This window comes from Cervus elaphus, chromosome 31, assembly GCF_910594005.1.
Source record: "Cervus elaphus chromosome 31, mCerEla1.1, whole genome shotgun sequence".
NCBI classification, from domain to species: domain Eukaryota; kingdom Metazoa; phylum Chordata; class Mammalia; order Artiodactyla; family Cervidae; genus Cervus; species Cervus elaphus.
The window spans coordinates 7,444,420-7,466,212 of NC_057845.1; the positions used below are offsets into that span (position 1 = coordinate 7,444,420).

The 21,793-nt window shown below is 37.7% G+C and overlaps 2 protein-coding genes across 2 annotated transcripts; one reads left to right on the plus strand and one right to left on the minus strand.

Annotated features, from left to right (window-relative positions):
• Positions 1-1,173: 1,173 nt before the first annotated feature.
• Positions 1,174-1,850, minus strand: LOC122687529 (keratin-associated protein 13-1-like). The gene has a single exon (XM_043893067.1). It carries the CDS (start codon positions 1,797-1,799, stop codon positions 1,290-1,292), a length of 510 nt encoding a protein of 169 aa, XP_043749002.1. The 5' UTR covers positions 1,800-1,850; the 3' UTR covers positions 1,174-1,289.
• A 4,208-nt stretch (positions 1,851-6,058) lies between these two features.
• On the plus strand, positions 6,059-6,730 carry LOC122687510 (keratin-associated protein 13-1-like). Its single transcript, XM_043893038.1, has one exon. The coding sequence runs from the start codon at positions 6,074-6,076 to the stop codon at positions 6,554-6,556; it is 483 nt and encodes a 160-aa protein (XP_043748973.1). The 5' UTR covers positions 6,059-6,073; the 3' UTR covers positions 6,557-6,730.
• Positions 6,731-21,793: the final 15,063 nt, after the last annotated feature.

Here is a 21,793-nt window from a genome sequence, read left to right on the forward strand (position 1 = left end):
CCATATCTCTTATGTCTCTTGCACTGGCAGGCAGGTTCTTGACCACTAGCCTCACCTGGGAAGCCCCAGTTGCCTGGTATCTTGTGACAAATACACAGTCTGTACTCAAGATTTTGACTTCAGCTCTGCTTTAGGGGGAAAAGGATACAGCCTAAGACTAGAGGATACAGATGTTTATTCAACACTGCTCCATGTGTGTTGCTGTTAGTAATTCAGGTTGAGCCTTGAGGAAGCATCGGGAGGTTATCCCACATCTCCTTAACCCAGCGGGCTTCCCAGGTGGCACTGTCCGTGCAGAGGACATAAGAGACACTAGTTCGATCCCTGGGTCAGGAAGATTCCCTGGAGAAAGAAACAGAAACCCACTTCAGTATACTTGCCTGGAAAATCCCACGGACAGAGGAGCCTGGTGGGATACAATCCACGGGTTGCAAAAAGTGAGATACGACTGGAGAGAATTAGCACCCACTCCTTAACCCTGTTACTCCCCAGTTAAAATCATTGTGAATCTCTTTACGAATGTTCACAGGTATGGCTCAGTTAATGGATCATGCGCTGGGACCAGGCTCAGGGAAGGATTATGGCACTTACACCAACCAACAGAGAACAAAGCATCTATCCTTGGAGTTGTTTAAAGGCTTATTTTTTCTCATAGCTGAAAATCTACATTCAGATACTAGACTTTCAGTATGTTTTTGGTCTACATATTATCTCATCTTGTAAATTATACTGGATTCTTATTGCCTGCATTTCTAGTTAACACCAGTTTCTCTGTTTTCCACTATTAGCAGAAATCCATGCCTCCATCTTCAGGCAAATATCACTGATATTGAGGCTAATAAAATATGGGCCTCCAGGAAATAATTACTCCCACTAGGAAACATATGAAATGACAATGGAAATTTGCTAAAATCTTTCAAATGTGTGTTTTCACATCCAGTTTCAGAGGCACATTGATCTTTATTTAAAATTCCCGAATCCTGATTAAACTATAGGCAAGATAATAAGACAAACAATACCAGATTTCAATGCCAGATGATGTAAATTTATTAGATTAAAATTTTCATTTTCAAATGCTTCCCATGAAAATCCAATAGTATATTTTCCATCCAATAGTACAGGTATTAGGACTTCATATTGGTTTACTCACTAAGTTTAGAGTCCCTCAAAAGTTGGTGATGCAAGGAAATGATGAGTTAAGAATAAAAGATTGGTGGTAAGTGTGAGAAGGAAAACGATGGCTACATTGAGAGAGACTTTGATCTCAATATGCAAGAGGATTTAGACCTTCAACAAATTGAACGATAGAAGCCAGATCCACAGGTTGGTCTGTAACATGATGAATGGCAGCTACTGGACGAAAAGTAGGTTGGAGGGCAGAATCCGGATCCACAGCCCAGGGAAGGGAAGCCACAGATGCCATAGCCCAGGCGTCTGAAGCCACGGGATCCACAGCCCACTGCGTAGCAGCTTCTGGATCCAGAGCTCAAGGAGCTGCAGCTGCTGGACTTACAGCCCAGAGACACAGGGAGAGTCGTCTGGCAGGGACTGGAGAACGTGGGGGTCCTCGGGCGGGAGCAGGACGTCTGGCAGGGACGGGACACCACACGGAATGTTTGGGTCCTGATGGGCTCACAGCAGGTCTCCTGGCTGTAGAGAGAGGAGCCCAGCTGGCAGGAGCTGCGGGGGCAGAGGTCAGCGCTGTAGACCAGGTTGCTGGGGAAGGAGGAACATGGGTAGCGCCGGTAGCTCCCAAGGGAGCAAGAAGAGAAGTTTCCAGAGCAGCAGCTGTAGGACATGTTGACAGGAGATGTGAGTTCAGTTGAGTTACGGTGAGAAGATTCTGAGTTTGAATGTCTCTCCTGCACTGTGGCATATTTATACTTCCAGCGATGGGTGTGGCATACCAAGGGATCATGATTCCTACATGGGATTTCCTCTTTTGCATATGTGTAATTCAGTAGACTTCTCGGTAATTGTTGTTGCATATGAATAGTTTCTCGAATTTGTTTTTATGGATGCTGTAATTCTGTTGTTATAGCCAAAGCCAGTGAACTACTGCTATGTCAGAAATGCTATGACTGTTTCCTACTAATGCACATCCCATCATGGCCAGGGAAGCGTCATGACCAGGAAAGCTTTTTTCTGATTTACGCTAACCCGCTTCCTGTGTATCTACATCTGGTTTTGCTGGTGACTGTTTTCCTCCTAAGAGTGTGGAATAAGATGGATTTTCCTCTGGTACAATGGATCAGAGGCACAGTTTCGAAGCTTTTCTGAAATGATCCACTTTGTCACCATTTACTCCCATTCTCCAAAATCACTCGGCGGTAATCTGTTATGGCAGCAATAGAAAATACACCAAAGATCACAGTTATACACTATGTCTCTAATCCAATGGAGACCAAAAATAGATAAAATAAGAGACTGAGAGAGAAATGGCTAGGAACATAAAGACAGCTTTCTGTGTATGTAAAGATAAGATAAGATGGCCAAAAAAAGAGGCTCAGCTGAAATATTATCCAGGGGAAATCAATCTGGCCCATGTCTATTTAGTTAAGATGGAGACACTGGTATGGTGAGAGAAGGAAACAATTGAAAGTGAAACACAGAGAAGGGTTAGGAAAAAATTTTTTTCTATTACACTGATATTATTACTTATTCCCTAATGCCTTTATAATTAAAAATGTCAAAATTAGTATATTTTATGAATTTTGATATATTGTTCCTTTTATCATCTGCTGAAGCTGCAGCTCCAATACTTTGGCCACCTGATGTGAAGGCCAACTTATTGGAAAAGACCCTGATGCTGGGAAAGATTGAAGGCAGCAGGAGAAAGGGATGGCAGAGGGTGAGATGGTTGGATGGCATCACTGATGCAATGGACATGAGTTTGAGCAAGCTCCGGGAGATAGTGAAGGACAGAGGAGCCTGGTGTGCTGCAATCCATGGGGTCGCAAGGAGTTGAACATGACTTAGCAACTGAACAGCAATGCAGGGTTTCTATTGTCTTAGAATATCTCTAGTTTTTCTCTGCATAGGCTTTGACTTCCTGGCATTTGCAGAGCTGCAGTTTTCTGCCTATATGTGAAGATTTTTTTTCCAGTTCTCTTTTCTTCTGAAGGGTGTATAAATCTCTTTCTCTCCTCTTCCTGTTCTCACCCTACTGTTTTGCCTTCCTCCTTTTAATGTATTTAACTTAGATTTTCTCTCTCTTCTGTTTTTCATATATATATATATATATATGTGTGTGTATATATACATATAGTTTCTCTTTAACTATAGAATCAAAGGTTAAAAACAAAGTTTACTAAATTTTATCATATTCTGAATGTATAAATAGCTACTTTCAAAGTTCATTCACAAAATATTTAGTGTTAAAATAAAACTATATTCCAGACTATATATTAAATAAACTATATTCCAGACTCAAGCAAATGTAATGTTATGGTTGATAGCAATATTTTATTATTTTATTTTCTAATAAAGCTATTATAAACTTTCCAAAAATAGTAACATTAAAAATACTGAATATAACAAAATAAAACTGGAACAAAATATAGCACCAGAAAATACAATCTGAAGTCCATAATCCATATAATAGTCTTGGGAAAATTTGACATTAAACTACTTGTTATGAATTTAGTAGTAAGAAACAGGGAAATATTGCTATCAAGGAAGAGTTGTGTTTCAGAATTGAAGATAATTTGAGGATTTGGGGCAGAAAATGAAAACTAGACAACAGAATCTAACTGAAAGTTTAGAAATTTATAAAATTATAACTGATTTGGAAAAACTATTGAAATGCTTTATCAGTAGATTAAACATTGCCTAATAGATGATGCTTTTGAACTGTGGTGTTGGAGAAGACTCTTGAGAGTCCCTCGGACTACAAGGAGATCCAACCAGTCCATCCTAAAGGAAATCAGTCCTGAATATTCATTGGAAGGACTGATGCTGAAGCTGAAGCTCCAATACTTTGGCCACCTGATGCAAAGAACTGATTCACTGGAAAAGACCCTGATGGGTTCATTGGGAAAGACTGAAGGCAGGAGGAAAAGGGTACGACAGAAGATAAAATGGCTGGATGGTATCACCTACTCAGTGGACATGAATTTGAGCAACATCCAGGAGTTGGTGATGGACAGGGAGGCCTGGTGTGCTGCAGTCCACGGTGTTGCAGAGTCGGACATGACTGAGTGACTAAACTGAATAGACAGTTAGTGAATTAGAAGATGGAATAGAGGGAAATCCCAAACTACAGGGTAAAAAAGACAAAAAGACTGAAAATAGAGAGAAGACTACGAGAGGCACACATATATATATATATATAATTCATAGTGTATTTTGCTTATAATTGGAATCTCAGGAAAAAAGGAGATAAAAGTGGGATGGAAACAGTATTTGAAGAGATAATTGTTTCACTGTTGTTGTTGTTCAGTCACTAAGTTGTGTCTGACTCTTTGTGACCCCAAGCACTGCAGCGTGCCAAGCTCCTCTGCCCTCCACTATTTTCTGGAGTTTGCTAACATTCGTATCCATTAAGTCGGTGATACTATCTAACATATCTAAACAATAGTTTAGGATTTATCAAAGTCGATGCACCATCTGATGTGTGAAATGGTACTCAAGAAATGAGTAGAACTGGCCTAAGGTTGAGGTGACTGAAAGATGGGCTTTAGCAGAAATGACCCCGAGACAGACCTAAAGGTACAAAGATTTATGAGGAAATGGCTGTGAGAGAAGAATGTTGGGAAGAGGGGAAGAAGGCTAGGAGACTTGTCAGACTTCCATGAGAGTCTCATTAGGGTGACAAAGATTAGACAGGCATGCTCCAGGAAGCCACAGATTGTGGACAGTTTCTCAAGACCATTGGAGATCCTCAATTGTTGGCCAGCAAAGGATCGCATGTGTCCTAAGAAGGATGCCTTCTAATATCTCTCCTATCATTGCCTAGGAGCAGCCCTATAGAGAGAGAGGCTTTCCTACCAATGCAGTATTAGATTTTGCACCATAGCATGGAGTTGCAGGGGCAGGGAGCCAGAGGATGTCCTTGGTCAATCAAGACTCCTGTAGATGGAGATCTGAAAAGGAAATTCTTAGGGCTTCTACATGTACAGATGCCAATCTGTTAAGACTACAGGTCTCATATCAGGTCCACTGAATCTGAAACTCAATTGTTTCCTCCCCTCATCTCAATATTTCTTAGCTCTTTGATGTTTTTCATAAGGGTCCAAACTGTCCTTCCCTTGTGACTCTGTCTTGGTTCTGTCCCTCACTATCACCAAGTCTCTAAATAGATACACAGGTTTCTCTCTGGTTCTAGCCATCAATGGTACTCAAAAAAATGTCCTGGCTGATAATTTTTCCTCTCCATTGTATCTGAGACACATGCATAATAGAATGCAATAGGTGGACAATAATGGAGGATGAGAAGACATCAGTTCAGTTCAGTCACTCAGTCGTGTCCGACTCTTTGCGACCCCATGCACCGCCAACTCCTGGAGTTTACCCAAACTCATGTCCATTGAGTTGGTGATGCCATCCAACCATCTCATCCTCTGAGAAGACATGGGAACAAGTAAAGTCAGTATTTAGTAGGTTCTTCATTTAAGCCAAAGTTACATCTCTGATCCATTGACAAAGAAGAAAAATAATTTTATCTTATGAAACTTCCATTTGAGAAAAGCATTTTCTCATCATTGACAGAAGCAAAACACTCAAAGATTATGCCAAGAGGAAAAGGAAAGCCTTTCTTGACTATGATGGAATAAGCATTAGTGTGAAACAGTCATAGCATTTCTAACATAGGTGTAGTTCACTGGCCTTGGCTATAACACCAAAATTATAGCATCCATAAATACAATATGGGGAGAACCATTCCAACTGCAATTATAGAGAAGATTGCTAAGTTACACGCATGTAAACAAGGGAACACAAATATGGAAAAAATGACCCTGTAGGTTACCACACCTCTTGCTGAGAGTATATATAAGCACATCTGTCCAGAAGGCTACATTCAAACCCAGGATCTTCTCGCTGTAGCTCAGCTGAACACACATCTCCTGTCAATATGTCCTACACCTGCTGTTCTAGAAACTTCTCCTCCCGCTCCCTCGGGGACCACCTGCGCTACTCAGGCGCCTCCTGTGGCTCCTCCTTCCCCAGCAACCTGGTCTACAGCGCTGACCTCTGCCCTCGCAGCTCCTGCCAGCTGGGCTCCTCTCTCTACAGCCAGGAGACCTGCTGTGAGCCCATCAGGACCCAGACGTTCCGTGTGGTGTCCCGTCCCTGCCAGACGTCCTGCTGCCGCCCGAGGACCCCCATGTTCTCCAGTCCCTGCCAGACGACTCTCCCTGGGTCTCTGGGCTTCAGGTCCAGCAGCTGCAGCTCCCTGAGCTCTGGATCCAGAAGCTGCTACTCAGTGGGCTGTGGACCCCGCGGCTTCAGACGCCTGGGCTATGGCATCTGTGGCTTCCCTTCCCTGGGCTGTGGATCCAGATTCTGGCACCCAATTAATTTTCCCTGCAGAAGTTTCCATTCATCTTGCTACTGACCAACCTGTAGATCTGGCTTCTTCTGATTAACTTGTAGAAGAGCCAAATTCATTTAGAAATTTAGATTCTGTACCCTGATTATCTGTTATCTTAATCTGCTCCATTGAAGAGTATTCTAATATTTCCTGATCACTGGCAATTCTTGACCTCTCTAACCCTCAGACTGGAGGTGATAAATTAACTCTATCAACCTACAAAGTTAATGAGAAATTCAAATTGAATGGTAGATAGAATTTACGGTTTTGCAGTCCTCCCAAAGATAGATGGAAGGTCAAATAATTTGATTTTAATAAACTCTTTATTCTGCCATCCAAATATGCTGTGAATGTTGTTCTTTATTAGCAATGTGTCAACTAAGATTTGTATTGTCGTTGCTTCTGTTAGTGGGCTTTGGAAAGCTCAGATTTAGGGGGTTATGCGTAATTTTGGTGGTGCTCAGTCATTCAGTCGTGTCCAACTCTTTTCAACCCCATGGACTGTAGTCTCCTTTGTTCCATGTACCAGTCTCCTTTGTCCACGGAATTTTCCCGATAAGAATACTGGTTTTTGTTACTGTTCAGTCACTCAATCGTGTCCAACAGAGTAGGTTGCCATCTCCTACTCCAGACATTTTTCTTTCTTTAACCAAGAATTTTCCCTGGATGCCCGCAGCTTGTATATATAGCCTTACTCTAAAAGAAAATCTCAAGAGATTTGAATACTTTTATTCACATGGTAAACACAGACCATTTGGCTTGAAAAGCATCATGTACAAGAGTGGTTTAAAGAATACAGGAATAAAATTTAGGCTTCTGTGATGAGACCTGGGCATGAAGGGTATTAAAATGGAAGACTAATGTGTGGCTGTACATTTTTAGAGAAAAGAACACCTCTGAGCTTTAGATAATCACCTTGCAGGAAATTTTCTCTCTTTTTTTTTAATTGACTAAATCCCTATACCCCAATTACTGTTTTCAATCTGCTCAAATTATCACCATTTGTATAAGAAGACAGGCAACAAACTTAGATGAGAAGGAACTAGGCTCAGCAGGTGTGAGGTTGCACCTGGGTTCTTAAGCAACAGAGAAACAGAATTTAACTGCACACAAGAAAGCTTTAATATCATCAAAAATGAATGTTTCAATTATATATTGAAATAAAATTGGATATTCTTTTTTAAGTGTCATTCTTCTCTCTTACATACAAGTGTTATAGAAAGTAAAGTAGTAACAGAGATAGTACAATGAGAACTGAAAATTTAATCTTTATGCAGAACAAGTAGTGTTCTATCTAGGAAAAATAAATATTTTCCTATTCTTTGTAAGATTTTCAAACATTCCTGAAATTAAGAAATTAGATGCAGAATATGAGAGGTTCATCAAAAATCTAGTCTTATAAACATTTCTCAGTCTTATCATATTCTGTTTACTTTTTTTACTACTAACATGATAAAATATAAAATAAGAAATGAGTTGTAGTGTTTATTATATCCAAGCTACTCATACTGCAAAGGTGGAAATTGAAACACAGAATAGTTAAATATCTTTTTACAAGATTACAGAGCAAGTTATTGTAGAGTCATGGAAGTAGAATGACTTTATTCCAACTGTACCATTCTCTCTTATTTCTTCCTTCATATGCTCCTTCTCTTTCTCATCTTCTTATCCTTCTTCCTTCTCCCACCCCATGTTTACAAAATAGCTACAGTGTTTGTATAACTAAAACCATGAAGGAATAGTGAAAAAAAAGGGGAAAAAGTCATCAGCCATTGAAATATAAAAGTTTAAATGGCAAACAATAAACTTCTATAAACAGTCTTGCTCATGAATTTTAATAATCCAAGTTGGTCTCATGTGCCTAATCTCCAATCAAAAGAAATAGTCAAATTTCATATCTCAAAACATAAGCAATAGCAGAGCACTCATGGGAAACAGCTGCAGATTTTTGGCTAAGCCGATGATTCTTTGTTAATGTCTCCAAATTTGAGACGCAGGAGTGGAAAGTTTTCTGACTTTAGGAATATACTAATATCTTAGTTGTTTTATAATTGCTATAACAAATTATTTCAAATAAGCCATATGCTGTATATAATATATGGCTTAATAACATTTTATTATAATTCTGTAGGACAAATGTCAGACAGTCTCACTAGACTAAAATCATGGTGCTAGCAAGGCTTCATTTCTTTCCAGAGGATCTAGGGGAAAGCCTATTTACTTGTCTTCTTTTTGTTTGTTTGTTTTCTAGAGGCCACCCAAATTCTTTAGCCTGTGCCCCACTTCCTCCGAAGTACTTCCTCCAAAGTCAGCAATGGTGGGTAAAATCCTCCTTGATATGGCTCTGGTCTACTCTTCTGCCTTTCTCCTCCATTTTCAAGAATGCTTATAAACACATTGGGTTCACCTGATGATATCTCTATTTATTATCAACTGATTAGCAACTTTAATTCCATTACTACTTTCATTACTCTTGTTATATAACATACCATATTCACAACATATATGAATATATTTAAGGGGCCATTATTCTCCCTACCAAAACTAGTGAGCAAATTTATAAAAATAACTCCAAGATTGACTGAGTGTAAATAGTGATACGGTGAGATCATAAGCAATCACTAAAATTCAATGGTGGAGACAATGAATTTATAACGTTACAATTATGCCTGAAGTTAAATATAGTATCCCATTTCAGGTTTATAGTCAAAATAAGAAAACGGTATTATTTTACAACAGGAAACACATAACTCCTGAGCTGGTATTTTACCATTTCCACTCGGGAAGCTGCATCGTCCTCTGTTCCAAATCTCTGGCATTATAAACTTCCTGGAGTACAGATTTTATTCTTTCTATATTTCATCAGTTAATTGTAGGATAGTGAATAGCATAGTGTCCATTCAGATTTCACTAACTTAATCCTACTCTACACAGCTAGGCACAGACCGGCTGGCACTTGTCTGGCTTCCAGCTTCCTGATGCCTCCTGCTGCGTGCTCTCGCAGATGACTAACACCGTGGAGATGCGAGCACAGGGTTTTGTGTCCCAAGCTGCTGCCCACACAACTAAAGTTCCAGAAACTGCTGATTATCTGTCTACCAACTTGTTTCCAGTTCTGATTTCTGAGAATAAATATATCCATTCTCCCAGGAAATTTTCTTATGAGTCATTTTTAGGCATCAATTTCCATTTCAACAATTTCCATTTATTAATAGTTACCTCGTTAGTGATTACAATGAACAACTGTATCCTCCCCAAACCCCTTGTGCCCTTTTTTTAAATTAGTCACACCTCCGAACACATAGCCAAACGTTTGTCCAGTATTACTATTTTTCACAATATTTTCATTAAACCGTCACTGTGAGCCAAAACCTGTGCTATGGAAATATACTGTTGAATATATTTCTTTAATAAAATTATTTTGTGTATTACTCCATAATGAAAAATGAAAAACAGAGTGAGAAATGTATGCTATTTGTTCTAACTAGAGTGAAAGTCTAACAGAGAAAGTGAATGCTATATAAATAATGAGCTGTGAATAAGTCCTTGATGATACACTAATATATGTTAAGCAACATATACCTTATAAGTAAAGAAAGAATTCCCAGAGAAAGAGCATTTGAAATGGGTCTAAAGAATAAGTACGGAGAAAAAAGGTTAAAAATAAAAAAAAGTAGAGGATAGATACGTGGGACATGGAGAACAAGTGTTTTAGCACCAAAGCTTTGATATATGCACTATGAGATGGAAAGCCATTTTGTCTGGTCATTGAAGAAAAAGGGAAGAATGACTTGAAATTAAGCCAGAAAGATTTAGGAGCTCTTTTCTCTAGGTCTTAGATGTCTAATTCTGGAGCACTTACTTCTAAAAGCAACAAGAACTGTTTAATGGTTTTCAGCAGAGGTATAATAGTGTTGCACAACACATCTTTGCCCCCTTTTTAAAAATCACTTTTATATATCCAGTGATTCTAATGCCATTTATTGAAAATACATTTTCCACATTTGAATTATTTGACATTTTGTAAAAAGAAATCGATTGTATACCTGTGAGTCTATTTCAGATCTCTATTTTCTGTTCCACTGAATAATCACCTATAATTTTCTCAGTACCAAAATACATTGACATATCTTTATATTAAGCCCTGAAATGATATAATAAAAGTCTTTCAAATTTAATTCTCTTTTTGAAAGTTGTTTTGGCTATTCTTACTCTCCCATATAAATTTCAGAATCAATTTTTCTGATTCTATAAAATGCCTCCTGGCATTTTTGGTCAGAATGTATTGAATCTATCAATACATTAAGATGTAATGACAGCTTTCAACCCATGACACATATCTCTATTTGAGTCTTATTTAATTTCTTTCTGAAACATTTTATAAGTGTTAATATGGGAATCTGGAATCATGAAATGTGTTTCTAGATTATATATGTTGTTTTTAAAACATATTTTAGACTTGGTTGTTCAAGTAATGTTGATTTTATATATAGAAATAAAATAGCTTTCTATAGCAATTTCATACATTCCTTAGGATGTTTTATGTAGACAATCATTCTTCTGTGAATAAAGGCAACTTTCTTATTCTCTTGGTGATATTTATGCCCTTATTTGTTTTTCTTGCCTTACTGTCCTGGCTAAGACATATAGTACAATGATGACTAAAAATGTGGAAATAAGTTACTGTATCTGAATTTGTGTCTGTTTACATGTCTGAGTAGTGTCCTACATTCTCTATTAACAGCAGTTAATAACTATGTATCTTTTTGCCTTTAAAAGTCTGTGGTTTATAGTACCAGATTGTATCTGAGCAGGGGAGTGAATGAAAACTGACTAATACTACTTACCTAGTTCACTTAGGAGGCATCTGCAACCAAGTGCCTGCTCGCTTATCCTCATAAGCCTGGGACCTCCGTTTTCAAACTCTTTAGATTAGGAAATGGGACCTTTGCATATAGCATTTTGCTAACTAAATGTCTTCTAATTTTAAACTGCCATACTCACTGCACCGTATTATCTTTATCACCCCACTCTTTAAATTTCACTGTAATTAATTTTAGCTCCAATTTCAAAAGATGAAAAGAAAATTTTTATTTGGTGGTGGAATAATTATAAAGGAAAGGGCATTTAAAATGCATCTAAAATTTGGAATTGTCTTAAATATCAAAAACAAAGAGCCATGAGAATAGATTAAGGAAAATAGATGAAGCTGAAATGAAATGACCAAGCAGAGGGTAAAAATACACAATTGTGTTCAGGGGAGAACAGAAGTTTAGTTGGTTTACAGTAAAAGGAGAAGTTTATGCAGAAATGAGAGACAGAGATAGCAATACATGATGGGTATGTTTAGGTATGCCGACTTCATTACTTAAGGTTTTGTTATTTCTGTTCAAATTGATGCAGTTATCTAATTGGGTACTGTGGCTCCAGTTTCCATATGAATAAAACTGTTTATCTCATTCTCCAGACTGAGTTTATAAAATACTATCTCTGGGAAGCTTTGTTGGCATTTCTGACATCTCAGATTGTTATTAAGATCTTGTTGTTAAATGTACTTATATAAGATGCTCATGTGCAGCTTTAATTACCATTGCAATTAAATTCTTATTTGATTAACCTTGATAGTTGGTAAGTTCAGAAAAATGGAAACCCATTTTAAAAATAATTTTAAACTTTTCTTAACATAGAGAATAATATGAATGAATGTGTTCTCCTTGAAAAAGAATGTAATAAAACATTTGTTTATCACACAAGTTGTTCATCAAGTATTCTATAAGAACAGAGTTGAAAGAATATTATTTTGTGGACTCACTGGTGCTGATAAGATGTTTGACAGGGTATACTGATGCATGACTAATAAAAAAAAATATAGGAATTAAGGTTGGGAGAGAACAAAGCTGTTGTCTATAATCACTAAAGTGACAAGAGTAAATAAATAGAAATTGGTGAAATCAATTGCATGGAAATGACTCATGATGAGTTTCCTGGGAAACTGAATAAATTAATCCCTAGAAGTAGGAACCACATGCTGACTGGTAAAAAGATGACTGACAATTCCTGGAAATAAAGTAGCTTAGGCAGCAGGAGTTTGGGAACAGAACTGAATTCAAATTTCTCAGAGCCACTGAGTATAACATTTGGACAAGGAATACAGCAGGAGGACATCAGCTTAGTAGGGGCAGGATCTACAAGAGAGACAATGGAAATCTGGTAGAGAGAAGGCTGCTTTTGCAGGGAACTGAATACCCAAAATCACTGTTGCTGGGACAGAGACCCTTACCTTGATCCTGATAAATTCAGAATGTTACCAAAGACTTGAATCTGGCCTTTGTAGCCCAACACTGCTTTCAATCTCCTAGACAGAGTTTTGGTTGAAGTAGAAAAAGAATAGCTTTATTGCTTTGTCAGGCAAAGAGGGCCACAGCCAGCTAATGCCTTCAAAACTGTACCCAACTAGAGGCGGAGGAGGGTCAGAAGGCGTTCTGTAGTCAAGGAGCAGGGTGGCTGAAAAGGCTCAGGGTGCCTGCATATCCCTCATTCCTTCAATCCAGAGATCATCTGGCGTAAGGTGATGATGAGACAAACCTCTCTGGAATGAAGAGTGCTTCATCAAGTAGGTGACATCTTCCATTTGATGAGGTTTTTAACTCTGCTGCTGCTAAGTCACTTCAGTCCTGTCCGACTCTGTGTGACCCCATAGATGGCAGCCCACCAGGCTCCCCCATCCCTGGGATTCTCTAGGCAAGAACACTGGAGTGGGTTGCCATTTCCTTCTCCAATGCGTGAAAGTGAAAAGTGAAAGTGAAGTCGCTCAGTCGTGTCCCACTCTTCGCGACTCCATGGACCGCAGCCTACCAGGCTCCTCCATCCATGGGATTTTCCAGGCAAGAGTACTCTGCAAAGATATTCAAAGATACTGTTCTATGTATCCCTCAAGGAGGGGATACACATAGCAGGACTTTGCCCCAAGCCTGCACTACTGTTTCCTGGCTTCTCCTCACCTGTCTCTGCATTCCTCCTCCCTTTCCTGACTAGCAAAAGTTTGAACTTGCTCCCTGGAACTCAAAGAAGGGGACACAGAAAGACTTCTGTGCCCAGAACCCCCCAGGGTCCTGCTTGCTTTCAGGGATATGAACCGGCTGTTTCTAGAGCACCCTTTGTATGGGATTGCACCAGTTTCTGGAGAAATAATGATACAATTTTTACACTTTGCTTCTTACATCTTTAAGGATATAAAGAGTAGTATATTTAACTTCAGCACCAGTTGTGGTATTACAGATGTACTCTTCCCAACATTGTAATTTCTATCTGTGTGTTAGTACATCACTGTTAGTAGCTCAGTCGTGTCTGACTGTTTGCAGTCCCATGGACTGCAGCCCATCAGGCTCCTCTGTCCTTGGAATTCTCCAGGCAAGAATCCTGGAGTGGGTTGCCATTTCCTAATCTTCCTGACCCAGCGATTGAACCTGGGTCTTTCTCACTGCAGGCAGATTCTTTACCATCTGAGCCACCAGGGAAGCCCTATCACAAAACTTTATTGCTGTATAATTATTGTTGAATATATCCCTGATTGTTTTTTAAAAGCAAGCTTGCTTTTTAACTGGAGTATTTCCAGAGGTCAGAGAAACACTTTCACATCTGAAATATGCAGCTAATTTCTAATCATCAGAGACTGCCCGAAGCCAAAGAGGGGAATTGCATGTGGGGATAACTTGAATTATTACATTTTCAAAAATTATGGATGCTATAGACAAAATAAGACTGTGTTCACAGGGGAGCAACGTGACATTACTATTTCAGTTTCTGTCAGCAGATGCCAAATTAAATTTTCTGTTTTCTTTCATTATTTTTTTCCCTTTAGATTTCCCAGTAGCAGTTTAAGAACCCTGAAAATCTCCCAAGCATTCTGATAGCAGTAAAGATGGTGATGATAATGGGGAAGAGAAGAAGAGAGAGAGATGGCTGAATAGGAGAAAGAACGAGAACATGTGGCAGAAATGAAAATGCATTAAAATGAAGCTTAGGAGTTAGGTGTTCTGTTGTTAGCCTTACCATTAACTTCTCTTTGAGATCTAGAAACAAATAACTCTAGTTCTCAAGTTTTACATCCACACAATAAGTAAGATCTACTTGGGGATCTATACAGTGATTTGTGTCTCTTATATTTAATGCACCTTAGAAAGAGAGTAGAGCATTTTCATGTCCTTGAAGAAATGTCATCTTTGGCAAGTCTGATTCTCTTTGAGCCTCCCTTTTCTCTTATGCTAAAAGGACCTTAAATGTAATGAGTGAATTCTTCACAGATCCGTTTAAAGGTACAATGAAATAAGGCATAGAAATTTCTTTAGATTCCTTGGCTCTGGACAAAGATAAGCGCTTATTTTTATGTTTGGCTCATTTACAACAAGTTGTATTTTTATACATTTATAAAAGCATAGAAAGGAACTATAAAAAAAATCAAATTTCATGGTGAGGTGCAACCAAAACAGACATATGGGCAGCTCTAGAAGCTCATTTTCAGTTGCTTTGAGTTTGAGACTTGGGAGGGCATCAAGATGAAACCCATGCCTTCTGAACCTAAACCCTTTCAGAGCTGCCTATATATCTGTTTGGTGGGGCTAGTGATAAAGAACATACCTGCCAATGTGGTAGACATAAAAGACACGAGTTCAGTCTCTGACTCAGGAAGAGCCCCTGGAGGAGGGCATGGTGACCCACTCCAGGATCCCTTCCTGGAGAGTCACGTGGACAGAGGAGCCTGGCCGGCTGCAGGTAGTCAGAAATGACTGAAGCGACTTAGCACACAGGCATGTACCTAGGTTGAGTGATAACCTCCTTATGTATATGTTAGAGAAATTATACGAGAAACTGGTTGTTGAAATGCTAAATGCAGAAACTTTTGCCAACCAAAATGGGGTAAATCAACTTTACTTATTGAAAGCTCATAGACATTCTTTTTTCAAGCTTACAAATGTGTACTAGTCCTTTATTTACTTTTTTTAAATGTGAACCAAATCATGTGAACTAAATTATTTCCTTACTTTCTTAATTCTGTACTTCTGCAGAAACAGACACACAGTAAATTGCTCATGAGTGAATTCTGCTCTCCTCTGCTTCTGAGAGTTATAGCCAGAGAAAGTTATGACTTTAAACTATGAACTTCCAGGAAATTACTACATTAACACACTTAAAATTCTGAAGACATTAGTTAAGGACTTGGACACACTTAGAATTTCAAAGCCCATTCACAAGGGAATATTGATCTTTCATTTTAATCACTCAAATAGACAAGAGAACAAAATTAGAAAATCAACAGATAACAAACCACCACATTATTTTTGGATTAAGGGGTTTATTACATTTAATTCATGTGAATTTCATTTGGAGGAGAAAATTCTATTGCACATGCTGGCATTAGACTTTAACTTTGGTTTATTGGTCAACTTACTGCTGGCAATAAATTTTTAAAAGGTAAAAAATCAGTAGATATATGATAAAAGTAAACTACAAACTTTTAAATTAAAAAAAACCTCATATGACTAGAAACTAGTCAATACTATTCATAAAAATTTAAACATCAAAGAAAAAACACAATGGAAATTGAAAATATTTTAAAATGCATGATAATCATGGTACAACCCAGTAAAATTTAAAGATATAGCTGTGTAAAAGGAAAATTTTACATTTTAATGCACACATGATAATTCATATTCTTGTACCTGGGGAATGGCTTAGATGGTAAAGAATCTACCTGCAATGCAAGAGTCCAGGGTTTGATCCCTGAGTGGAGAAGAGCCCCTGGAGAAGGGAATAGCTACCCACTCCAGTATTCTTGCCTAGAGAAATCCATGGACACAGGAGCCTGGCAAGCTACAGTCCATAAGGTCGCAAAAAGCCAGACATGACTGAGCCACTAACACTTTCACAATTCAAGAAAACTTGAAAACTTAGTACTTTATACCGAGGCAGTTAGACAAAATAACAATTTAAGCAAGAAGTAAGTTCACGATAAAAATTACAAAGATAAGAACAGAAATCAATGAAATAGAAGTCAAACATAAAACAGAGAAAACCAAGGTCAAAATTTAGATTTTGATAATATCAACAAAATCAATTATTTCATTTTTTAAAAGAAGCATCATATAAAAAAAAAGAAGTGACCAATAGAATTTGGTCACTTGGTAAATTCACAGAATTTACATAATTATTTAAGAAACTACTTATTTTCCTATATTTCAAAGCAGAATTAATTCTTTTTTCATTTTCTGCAGTAATTGAGGTAAATATCTTAACCTTCCTCATTGTATGTTAACACTTCTTCAAAATAGCCCTCTTGTCAAACTTGAGTAATCACACAGTGAGTAAGGCACAGAACTATTCTTGGACAAGATGAAAAATAAATAAATTTGTTTTAAAAGGTGCAGAATCATGGTACACATATCCTGTGTACCAATCAAAGAGGCTTCTAGCCTCTTTCCCTCCCGGTTTATTTTCATATCTAATTATACATTTGTATTACAGTGAGTAATAAAGGAGACTTCCCAGACATTTGGATCCTGGTCAAGCCAGCTCCAATCTTGTACTGATTATTACTATACACAGTGGGCTTCCAGGAGAAGATTATTTTCTCAAGGAAAAAAACTGAATTATTTGTCAGTATCATAAAACTGAATGAATGACCTCAAAATATATGTGCTCTTTACTATAGAAATACTGATTTGCAATGTTTAGTCTGTGACTCTGCCTTCCTTAGATATGGATACAATTATTTGATATAAGAAGTGTTATCCATAGGTTATACTATCTTTCAACTACACCCACTTCTAGAAACTGTTAATCAAATTAATTATTTTATAAATAATTTTTGAGAATAAAATTTTTTAAAAATATTTTCATTTCTCCTTTATTTTTGAGGGATATTTTGTTTTTTTTTAAATTTTTTATTAGTTGGAGGCTAATTACTTCACAACATTTCAGTGGGTTTTGTCACACATTGATATGAATCAGCCATAGATTTACCAGAAGTAAAATCCTAGGTTGACTTTTTACAATTTTAAATCCTTAACTTGCTGTTTGAAATACCTGTTAAGTTTTTTATGTCCATATCTCTTAAAATTTCTCATATATTTATTAATTATGTCCATATTTTTCTTAAATAACTCACTTGTCCATCACCAACATTTCAGTCTATGCCAACTAATTATAATATTTGTGTTTAAAGTGAATTTGTTCCTATCGACTGCTATTCTTTTTTTGGGAGGGAGGAATAACATTTACATGCTTTTTTATATTTTTGGTAATATTTTATTGCATTACAAGCATTGTATATAAAAGAACAGTGTATTTTGTAATATAAATATTTATCTTTTTATATACATATGATTACTTTCATGCACTATGGTTATATAATTACATGATTTGATACCCTGCTGTTCAGCTGCTCAGTTCTGTCTGACTGCTTGTGACCCAAAGGACTGTAGCATTCCAGGCTTCGGTGTCCTTCAATATCTCCCAGAGTTTGTTTAAACTCATATCCATTGAGTCAATGATGCCATCAAACCGTCTCATCCTCTGTCACCCCTCTTCTCCTTCTGCCCTAAATATTTCCCAGCATCGTGGTCATTATCATTAGTTGGCTGTTCACATCAGGTGGCCAGAATACTAGCACTTCAGCTTCAGCATCAGTCCTTGCAATGAATATTCAGGGTTGATGTCCTTTAAGATTCACTGGTTGGATCTCCTTGCTCTCCAAGGGACTCTCAAGAGTCTTCTCCAACACCAGTTCTTTGGCCTTTGGCTTTCTTTATACTCCAACTCTCACATCCATTCATGACTATTGGAAAAACCATAGCTTTGACTGTATGGACCTTTATCAGCAAAGTGATGCTTCTGCTCTTTAATATGCTGTCTAGGTTTGTCATAGCATTTCTTCCAAGGAGCAAATGTCTTCTAATTTCATGGCTTCAGTCACCATCCACAGTAATTTTGGAGCTAAAGAAAATAAAGTCTGTCACTGTTTCCATTTTTCCCCATTTATTTGCCATGAAATGGTGGGATTGGATGCCATGATCTTAGTTTTTTCAATGTTGCGTTTTATACCAGCTTTTTTACTCTGACCTTCATCAAGAAGCTCTTTAGTTCCTCCTTGCTTTCTCACATTATGAGGGTGTCATCTGCGTATCTGAGGTTACTGATATTTCTCCAGGCAATCTTGATTTCTGCTTGTGCTTCACCCAAGGCATTTCTCATGATGTACTCTGCATGTTAGTTAAATAAGCGGGGTGACAGAACACAGTATTGATGTACTCCTTGCCGAATTTTGAACCAGTTCATTGTTCCATGTCCGGTTCTAACTGTTGCTTCTTGACCTGCATACAGGTTTCTCAGGAGGCAGATCAGGTGGTCTGGTATTCCCATCTCTTCAAGAATTTTCCACAGTTTGTTGTGATCCATGCAGTCAAAGGCTTTAGTGTAGTCAATGAAGCATAAGTAGATGCTTTTTCTGGAATTCTCTTGCTTTTTCCATGATCCAATGAATATTGGCAATTTGATCTCTGGCTCCTCTGTCTTTTCTAAATCCAGCTTGAAAATCTGGAAGTTCTCAGTTCACATGTTGAAGGATTTTGAGCATTACCTTGCTAGCATGTAAAATGAGTATATATACACACACAAATATACATAGGAAAATATTTTGATGTAATGTTTTCCAGAGATTGTAAGCCCTTTTTTCTTTATGTTAGAAAAGTAAATGCTAAGTCACTTCAGTCATGTCCGACTCTGTGTGACCCCATCCCTGGGATTCTCCAGGCAAGAACACTGGAGTGGGTTGCCATTTCCTTCTCCAATGCATAAAAGTGAAAAGTGAAAGTGAAGTCGCTCAGTCATGTCTGACTCTTCGAGACCCCATGGACTGCAGCCTACCAGGCTCCTCCATCCATGGGATTTTCCCAGCAAGAGTACTGGAGTGGGGTGCCATTGCTTTCTCCATAGAAAAGTAAAGGGCCTATCAATAAGTTTCCACAAATAATTAAATTAGGTAGGCACTGTCTCCAATTTAAATCTGGTTGATTGAACTTCTAGTTTGCCTACACTTACACCGGATATGCTGCCACTCCCTGATCTGAGCCATTATTATATTTTATTTCAGATGGGAGATATATTGGCTGATAGCTTCAGAATGAGTTAGTTTACCTTTGAATTCATTTGCATTTTCTCATTTTTTGCTGTGTTTTACAGTTTTTAAATTTTCATTTTTATATATTCTTGCATTGTGTCAAAATTCTTAAACTCATCATTAATTTCTCCAGAATAATAGCCACTATTATTATTGTGCCAGAATAATAGCCACTATTATTATTGTGTGTATTTCTAATATGTCCATTATCTAGACCTCTTGTAGACTTGTTTGTACTCTGTGTTGCCTCTTGGTTTGTTATTTTCTGGCCCTTTTGTAGGGCTGATCATTTTAAATCAATTACTATAGGTAATTTGAGGCTCCTAATGGATCTATCTGTAGAGGAATTTACTTTGGATGTACCAAGCTATTGTAAGATTGCTAACATCATATCATCAACATTAAAGTAATTCTGTCTATGGCCAAACCACCCTGAACGTGTCTGACCTTGTCTAATTTGAAGTACCCAATCTGATGATGACAAAAGTTGTATTTGGTAAAGGGCTTCCCTTGTGTGTAAAGAATCCCGTGGACAGAGGAACCTTTTGGGCTACAGTGGGATTCCCCAGGCAAGATTACTGGAGTGGGTTGCCATTCACTTCTCCCGTGGATCTTTCTGACCCAGGGATCAAACCAGGTCTCCTGCATTGTAGGCAGATTCTTTACCTGCTGAGCCGCCAGGGAAGCCCTTCAACATGTTACACTTCTACATATTAAATACAAAGGTGGATGGTAAAAAATATTTTTTTTTACAATGCATGCAAAATCATTTAGAATAGACAAGCAATCTAGTGAAGATTATCACCAGAAATCTGTTCCAGTAAATTGACTAGGTGGAAAGGAAACCTAGGATTAATGTCTTTCAAAACACAAACTTCAAAATGATGGACTAACATGCAGCCATTAGAATTGTTGTCTAAACCTATTTACCAAATTAATTCATAGCCCCATTGTAAATTAATTGCCCAAATGTTCCTGGAATATACCAGACAATTTCTATCTCTGTGTTTCATCCATTTAATTTTATTTTTCCAAATTTTCTATATTCAATTCTATACTACTTCTGTTTTAGTTTTTCATAACAGTCTCCCACTTTTAGGAAAATCGTGAACAACAGTTTCGCTATGAGACTGGGATGTTTGACCAGATCTTGACTCCCTTTGAACTTCCATTGCCTCATGTTTAGAAAAAAAAAGTATCACACAAAATTTACCTTCCTCTGAGTACTATTTTAAATTCTGAAGAAATAATGACTTAAAAATCTCTTTGAACATATATTTACCTCAACACAAAGATAATGCTCTTTTATTATTAGATTTAGCTCCTTTTCAAACTGTCTGACAGCAGTGTATCATTTTCTGAAATCTGTGTCTTGTTAAAAAGATTAGCACGTGACTATAAAAAAAGTAAAGAATATCCACTTCTTCTGACATAAAGGTTGTGATGATTCTCAGCCATTTATAGTTTGAGCCACTGGAAAGCATAGAGATAAAAACCCACACATCCTGAATCAAAATTCTTCACAAGAAGAATAATTGGCTTCCTTCTCACATGCTGTAAAGAAATGAATTTCATGGAAAAATACTCACCAAGATTCACGATTTTGATCACTTGTACCAACCAACCTTGGATGAACTTAATGGAAGTTACTTAAAATTTATATTTAGTATTTTCTGAAAATATACTGCCACAAGTTAGATGTATATTTTTGTTTTATGTACAAATCTAGCAGTATATCTAAATTTTATTCTTTTTCTCTGCATTCCATATATATCCACTAACTTTTGTTCCTTTCTTTTCCTGTGAAGAGAGATCTAAGGCCTCATGTGATTTAAATAATTAGGCTTTTATAGCTTTTGAGGGACTTCCCTGATGGCGCTAGTGGTAAAGTACCCACTTGCCAGTGCAGGAGACATAAGAGACACAGGTTCGATTCCTGAGTCAGGAAGATCCCCCGGAGGAAAGAGTGGCAACCCACTCCAGTATTCTTGCCTAGAGAATCCCAAGGACAGAGGAGGAGCCTGGCAAGCTATAGTCCATAGGGTCACAAAGAATCAGACATGACTGAAATGATTTAGCACATGGCA

What these genes read in the sequence shown, in the direction of transcription:
- LOC122687529 (XM_043893067.1), bottom strand. Translation starts at nt 1,799, where the DNA reads ATGTCCTACAGCTGCTGCTCTGGAAACTTCTCTTCTTGCTCCCTTGGG.
- LOC122687510 (XM_043893038.1), top strand. Translation starts at nt 6,074, where the DNA reads ATGTCCTACACCTGCTGTTCTAGAAACTTCTCCTCCCGCTCCCTCGGG.